This window comes from Cynoglossus semilaevis, chromosome 14 (genome assembly GCF_000523025.1).
Source record: "Cynoglossus semilaevis isolate Cse_v1.0 chromosome 14, Cse_v1.0, whole genome shotgun sequence".
Taxonomy (NCBI): domain Eukaryota; kingdom Metazoa; phylum Chordata; class Actinopteri; order Pleuronectiformes; family Cynoglossidae; genus Cynoglossus; species Cynoglossus semilaevis.
Genome location: NC_024320.1, coordinates 3,579,959 through 3,587,666, shown reverse-complemented (window position 1 = coordinate 3,587,666; position 7,708 = coordinate 3,579,959). Strand labels below are relative to the sequence as shown.

The following is a 7,708-nucleotide window of genomic DNA, read 5'->3' as shown; positions in this document are numbered from 1 at the left end:
ATCTCAAGAAATATCCACATTCACTGCTGGTCAGGTTTTTAGGTACCAAACACGAAAACGCACACACAGTTAACAAAATGCTAACATTTAGCATCTTTGTTGTGTTAGGCCACATGTTGGGGTAGATTACAGTGCTATTACAGGTTCAGTACCGGGTGTCGTTTTAAAGAGTTCGTATGTTTTCTACAGACACTCCATTTTCCTTCCACAGAAAACTGACTAAGGTCTTAGTCAGTGTTGAACTGACTAAGACCCTTTAGTTAGTTCCAGAGATACGATACGGCTAGGATAGCAGCGAGATATGGAGCGTTTACAAGAATACGGCTCAAACAAAATCTGCCTCTTAACCAGTACTTCTCAAATAGTGGGGCGGGTCCCATTGGGGGGTCACGGTGAGGTGCTGGGTGGAAGGGGGTGTAGACATAAGTGTACCGCTGCTGCTATGCTTGAATGAGGTAGTAGTATCCTAATCTGTCCACTATAGAGGGCAGTCAATGTATCCCACAATGCACCACAAACTCTAGTGTACACTCGATGTACACTAGCCAAGCAATATATCCCATCATGCATGGCATGACGCTGAGGAGAGAGGAGCAGAATCGGCCTGTCTGTTTTATTTGTACAATAGTAATTATGTAATTGCGTAACTAACTGCGTGCCAAAGTCGTGTCCAAAACCGTTTTCCATTTAATTTGCCACTCAATGATGAATGAATGTCCCTGAATGGCCTAAAGTAAAAAATCTCCCTCCGTGCAGATATAATACATCAACAATTTTATGTTGGTTTTTTTTTTTTTTTTTTTTTTTACAGCTTGTACAAGTTTCACGTCAGCTGGAAAATACAAAGGTTAAATGTCATGTTGTACTGACTCTGACCGTTTCCTCTAGGTGTCCACAGGATCCAGGTCCCACACAGATCCAAGGTACAGGTCGGCTTTTGTCACATTTCCCTACCACTGTCGCAGCGGACTGTCAATGTCAATCTGAGACCTAAAAATGTACTTTGTGTTTCAGAAATATTTCATTGTCATGCAAAGTGTGTTTTATCCAAATGACCGAATCAATGCCAGGTGAGTTTGCTTTATACCAGGTCTGACCAAAGTCTGTGGGCTGAATTATTTCTTTTAAATACATCTGATTTTTGAGCAGGGTCACTATGGTTATAAAGGAAAGGAAAGTGAACTACTTGTCATGGTGACACAGCTCACCACTGCACACAACCAACTGTGACCTCTGCTTTAACCCATCACCAAAGTCAACAGTGGGCAGCTCAGCGTGTGGGGACGATGCCATGATCAGAGTACCTCAGTGGTAACTTGGCAGCTGGTGGACTCGAACCTGAAACCTTCCAGACCCGAGTCCGCTTGCTGAACCACCAGGCCACCACTTTCTTTCTAATTTTTTATGGAAGGAAAGTGTTTGTATAATTTTCATCCCAAGGCTTTAACTGTGTCTTTTGGGTTGACTTTTGTGTGAACAATTGTAGCCACCGTTTTATTAACTGTTGGCTGCTTCTGCTACTTATTGGCGGGGGGATTGAACAATTGTAGCCACCGTTTTATAAACTGTTGGCTGCTTCTGCTACTTATTGTTTGTCTATATTTAGCGACATAACTACCTGCTTGGGGGCTGTGGTGTCTCGGTGGTAAAGGAAGCGGACTTGGGTCTAGAATGTTGAGGTCCGAGTCCACCAGCTCTGAGCATGGCACATAAGCGGCCCCTTGTGGACTTTGGTGATGGGTTAAAAACAGAGGTCACATTGGGTTGTGTGCAGTGGTGTGATGTGTCACAGTGACAAATAATTCACTTCCTTTTATCGTCTTTCTTAACTAACTAAGTTGTAATTCTACTTTCCTAGCTGCTTACACACGACTTTTCCTCTTTTGCAAACTCACAGCTGTTTGTCTTTTTGACAAAATAAGACAAAGACAAAACTAATGTGGCATACATATATACATACATACATACATAAATACATATATACATATATACATACATACAAACATACATACATACAGTACATACATGCATACATACATACATATATACATACATATATACATATATACATATATACATACATATATACATACATACATATATACATATATACATACATACAAACATACATACATACAAACATACATAAATACATATATACATATATACATACATATATACATACATATATACATACATACATACACACATACATACATACAGTACATACATGCATACATACATACATATATACATACATATATACATACATATATACATACATACAAACATACATACATACATACAGTACATACATGCATACATACATACATAAAATCATACATACATATAAACATAGATACAAATATACATACATACAAACATACATACATACAGTACATACATGCATACATACATACATATATACATACATATATACATATATACATATATACATATATATATAAAACTTTATTTCATTAATTGTCTAGTTCTAAGTATTAGGCTAATTCCATCATAGTTTTTTTCTCTTATTTCACAGATAGATTCAATAACTACTTCTTGGCTAATTACACCTTTTGTTTAAGCTGAGCATGTGTGCATGTGCGGTCAGGTATGACATCAAGGGCTGTGAGGTGAGTCGCTGGACGGAACCTGAACCTGACAGAAGCAACATCATTGTAGTCCTCAAAGACCTCAACTTTGAAGGCCAGTACATCACGCTGGGTGAGTGTGTGAGTGTGTGTGTGTAGATGTGTTACACAAAGTGTGTGGACTTTGTGTGGTATTTGTTAACTCCTCTTCTGTACTTTAAGATATTTCACTTTGTTTGGTTTACTGTATATATGACCTACCTACATTTAAAATGTTAAAAATGTATATTTACTCATTATGAATGCCACATACTGTATACAGTGGGGATCGAAAGTTCGGGAACCCCAGGTAAAAATCTGTATTAATGTGCATAAAGAAGCCAAGGAAAGATGGAAAAATCTCCAAAAGGCATCAAATTACAGATGAGACATTCTTATAATATGTGGAAAAAAAATTTTTTCCCATCATTTACACTTTCAAAATAACAGAAAACAAAATACTGGAGTCTGCAAAAGTTTGGGCACCCTGCAGAGTTTAGAGCATGCACCGACCTTTTGGAACGCTGAGACCTGACAGTGGCATGGGTTGTTCACAATCATCAAGTCTGAAAAGACCAGGTGATGTCACTCTCAAAGGTTTGAAATGCCCAGACTCATCTGACCTTGCCCCAACTATCAGCACCATGGGTTCTTCTAGCAGTTGTCTAGAACATTCGACCCCCACTGTATATACCCTATATGTTCCAGTACTGATTAAATGCTTGTAGTTGTCTGGCACAATACGTTTACATTTTTACAGTACAGCGGACCCCCGAGATACGAGTCTAATCCGTTCCACAGCAGCACTCCTGTGTTGAATCGCTTGTATCTAGATTGCATTTTCCCCAGTAGAAATGACTAAAAACCAATTAATTCATTCCAGCCCCCCAGAAATATGTCTAATATTAATTCATTAAATAAAAATTCCCCACTTTCTAAACATCAAAAACATACTGTAGGCTACATACTCGCATATAAGCCGCATTTAAAACACCAAAAATAAAGAAAATCGGGCCTATATGTGCAAAAATACCTGGGACAGCATTTTCCATCAATCACATCATCACCGATAATAAACACCAGGTCGAACGTATGGTCAAAAATATTATTACACTTAAAAATACATCCTATCCACACAAACTACAACTGATATTTAATAATTATTTTAACTCCACCACTTCGCAACAAACGAAGCGGAATCTTCGCAATTTTAACGTAAACAGCGTTTACCGAGATAATTTTCTAATTCTTTGTTGATGCACACAGCAGCAGTAAGACATTTCACCACGGCAAAAAATGAAAACTCACCATTTTGGAATCAATTTTCAGGGGTCGACCTTTACGCGAATCGGCTAATACGCGAGTACGTACGGTAGATATAAACACATACAGTATATTGCTAATATAAAATAATATTAATTAAGAAAACTGTTATATTACTGTTATAAAAATGGGTAAAACAACCCAGCGAGGGACAGTTAGCAAGACAGCGGGCCGACATTAGCATATTACGTAATATCTGTAAGAGTCGTTTTTCCTCCAATAAAGCTGTATATTAAAGTGAAAGTCACTAGGTGGCAGCATTGCAGCTCATCCATTAATCTCATACTCTTACAGTGGTTTGTACAGATAAATAAATGAATATTACCAGGCCTATATCGCTATCGCTTGATATCGGAAACGGAAATTGTGTTTAGACTTTAGATTCGATTTGATATCGGTCATGCCTAGATTTTATCATACATTTTAGTGGGGTTTTTTTTGTTTTTTGTTTTTGGGGTGTTTATTTTGTTTTATAGGTACTTTGTATTTTCATTTTTATTTTTTATTCTATTCTATTTCTGGGTAAATTGCTTCCCTTTTACCTTGTCTTTATTTCATTGAGTCTAAGCTGTTCAGTAATAATAAGAGCTCAGACGCTGTTTAAGCTATCGAAGTTGGGTTTGCTAACTTGCCCCCTGTTTAGTTAAATGCTATATATTTTTTCTTTTGCTCTCCTAGGGGACAGAATTGAAATACTATTGAGCCCCTGGTAATATATATTTATTTTTCTGTACAAACCGGTGTAAGAGTTGCTGGCACCAGAATTCTGCATACAAAATAGATAGTGACTATTTTTAGACTTTTCATATATATTTAGGTTAGTGACTGGAGGCTTGTTTATCATTCATAATGTTCTGTTCATGATGTCTCATGTGTGATGAAGGAGTTAACAGTTAGTTCATGATGTGTCATGTGTGATGAAGGAGTTAACAGTTACAGGTATGGGAGGGGCCGTGAGGAGGTGTAGTGGGAGCAGGTGTGTATGACAAAAAGAGAAAGTGCAGAGAGCGTGAGCGGAGGAAAAGGTGTTTTTGGAGAAACTGGGTTGAGAGCAATGAAGGAGTTTACAACCTCATACTGCAATGGTGTGTTTCAATGAAAGTTCTTCAGAGCACTGAGGCACCTGATTGGTCTGTTCCCAGGGTATTGCACTATTGATAGAGCACACATAATTTGGCAAAACCCAGGCATTGGAATATCTGGTTTTCAGTATTGGATGAAAAACCGGTAACGATTGTCACAGATATTACAAAGTTATACTACTATCGGGCCCATAACATCAGTCGTCCGATATTATAGAATTTCCCTAGCAGAAATACTATTTTTTTTATCACAAATTCTAGCAATTGTTTTGGTGTGTGTGTGTGTGTGTTTGTGTGCAGACCAGCAGTGCTCTTGGCTGCTGCAGCAGGTGCAGATAGACACACACTTCCTGCAGCAGCTGAACGTGTTGGACTACAGTCTCCTCCTGGCCCATCAGCCTTTGCATCATGACGAACGCCTTCATAACCTCTCCTTTGCATCACTCATCGTACGAACCAAAAAGTCAGTGGCCACAGCACTCTATTTTCTACAGATACCGTTGGCAACATTGCTACCGAGTCAGCTTTTCTTTACTCTGACGCCCTGTTGCTGAACTCCAGGGAAGTCATTTTTAACTTTTTAGGGTTGGAAGATATACATAGCAAAATGTTCTACAAGAGTAAAGCTGATATTCGTATGTTGTTAAACCATTGAAAATGTGATTTGACCTGGAGGAGTAAAGGAAACATACAAGATATGATTCAAATATATGACGTCATAGGTTAAAGAAAAGCCAAGAAAATAGCTTACGCAGAATGGGCTTCAAGTTCAATCAAAGAAACTAGTTGGGTTACTAAATAATAAATATACCACTGATGTCATCATTGATGTACAAATGAATAACCGACAAATGAAATAATGACAAATATAATGATAAAAATGAACTCATAAAAATTGCCATGAAAAATAACCAGGAGGTAAACTTGCCAGCACAGGTTGAAGGCCAATCAATTTCAGTGTAAAAGAGTCGGGAAGCAGGTTTTCTTATTGTTACATTTCTAAGGGATTGTTTGTTTTGAAAATTAGTAACCAGCTTGAGATGGCATCTAGTATACGAACATGTGTGTTTGTTTTGTTCCAACATGAGCCGAAAGGTGTTTTCCCTCCGTGGACTTTTTCTTTTTTTTGCACACGGTCCGTGAGATAGTTTTTACAAAGGAAAACAAACAAGTCTGCTCAAGAAAATGCCGTCAGCGTAGCACAGGAAACAAGTTGTAAGTCCATGAACTCATTCATTCATGTATAACTGTTAGGTCCAAATATTACTGTATGTCATGTGGACAAGCACAAAGTGGCAAATGTATGGTAGGATAGGCTAAAGTTATAGAGACAAATGTTCATAAAGTTGCATATTCATGAAAGCTATGATGGAACATGTTGAGAAAATGACGTAAGGTCACAAGAAGTCAAATTGCTCAGATTGTTTTATGGTCAGGGTTGGATAAGGTTGATTATTAGGTGAGTGATAGATGTGTGACAGGAACATGATTCAGTTTATTTCTAGGAGGGGAAAAAAAGGGGGGGGGGGGAGTTCCAAAGTTGTGAAGGAGAATTGAGTTAAGTTACAAATACAACGGCAGCGGTCAGTTGATCTGCAGGTCTGTGAAGGGACCACTGATGCAGGGGCAGATTAGAACTTAGAGACGCATGTGATCTGGTCGTGACGTTAAGCCAAAGCTAATGATAAGTGCAATTGATGCCTTGCATCCATATGAGCCTTTCATTGAAACTGTCAGGCATATGTTCTATTTGCTGCGACTATCCTTTTAGATCGGTCTCTCCAGGCTCCAGTTCACCTCCCATTCACGAAGACCTCACCGGCGTACCAGGAGAAGTTCCGGAGGATGAGCCTGTTCCACTCGTGTATGAAATGTATGGAGAGAATCGGGAGCAAAGGTCAGAGCATATCAGGCCAGGAAGTGAGGCCACAGACTTTCCAGACTTCAAGGCCCAAAATCGACGTTTGCTTCCCAACTTGAAGAATCCGCTGCACATCATCGACGGGCCTGATCGGCGCTACTTCGTCGGTATAATTGACATTTTCACTGTTTACGGCTTTAAGAAGAGGCTGGAGCATCTGTGGAAAACACTGAGACATCCTGGTCGCTCCTTCTCCACAGTCAGCCCGCGGACGTACTGCCGGCGCCTGAGCCAGTGGGTACAGGAGCACACCAAGTAAACCAGATCCTATTTCAGACATGAACCCTTTGGTTCAGATATGACGGATAACATCTACATGCTCTGCTAGAGTCTAAATGACCCATATTTGACCCAAGGGTCCAGACTGTACTGTACTACATAGCATACAAGCAACCCAGGTGTAAAACTGCAATGATAATAAAAGAAATGAAAGCCTTCTCCGCACCTCTTGTCATGTGAATTGTTGGCGTGGCAAATATTGAGGATCTTGGGGAGTGAGGGTTGGGAATGGGAGGCTTCCAATGGCCTTCTGTTACTAGGGTGGGGTGTGAATGAATTTCTGTCCCCCAGGAGTTGCATGACGGAAAACAATGGAGAAGTACTGATCTGGGCTAACTCCCAACCAAAGAAACCAAGATTCCTTTTTGAAACTTTACCTCGTTAACTTTGAGCTACACCACTCCCCCAGACCAGAAACCACCAACCTTTACTATCTATTACTAAATATACTATATTTATATTTATCCCAT

At 39.3% G+C, this 7,708-nt stretch overlaps 2 protein-coding genes across 2 annotated transcripts in view; both read left to right on the top strand.

Moving 5' to 3' along the window:
• Positions 1-7,396, top strand: part of pip5kl1 (phosphatidylinositol-4-phosphate 5-kinase-like 1) — a 12,565-nt gene extending 5,169 nt beyond the window's left edge. Inside the window, 6 exon segments of the mRNA XM_017038435.2 lie at positions 1-42; positions 889-923; positions 1,015-1,070; positions 2,615-2,727; positions 5,339-5,501; positions 6,810-7,396. The exon segment at positions 1-42 is cut by the window's left edge and continues 37 nt beyond it. Coding sequence (XP_016893924.1) covers positions 1-42; positions 889-923; positions 1,015-1,070; positions 2,615-2,727; positions 5,339-5,501; positions 6,810-7,218 — 818 coding nt within the window. The 3' untranslated portion in view covers positions 7,219-7,396.
• LOC103389163 (threonine synthase-like 2) overlaps positions 1-7,708 on the top strand; it is a 649,915-nt gene that overhangs the window by 592,508 nt on the left and 49,699 nt on the right. The gene's annotated exons all lie outside the window — the stretch shown is intronic.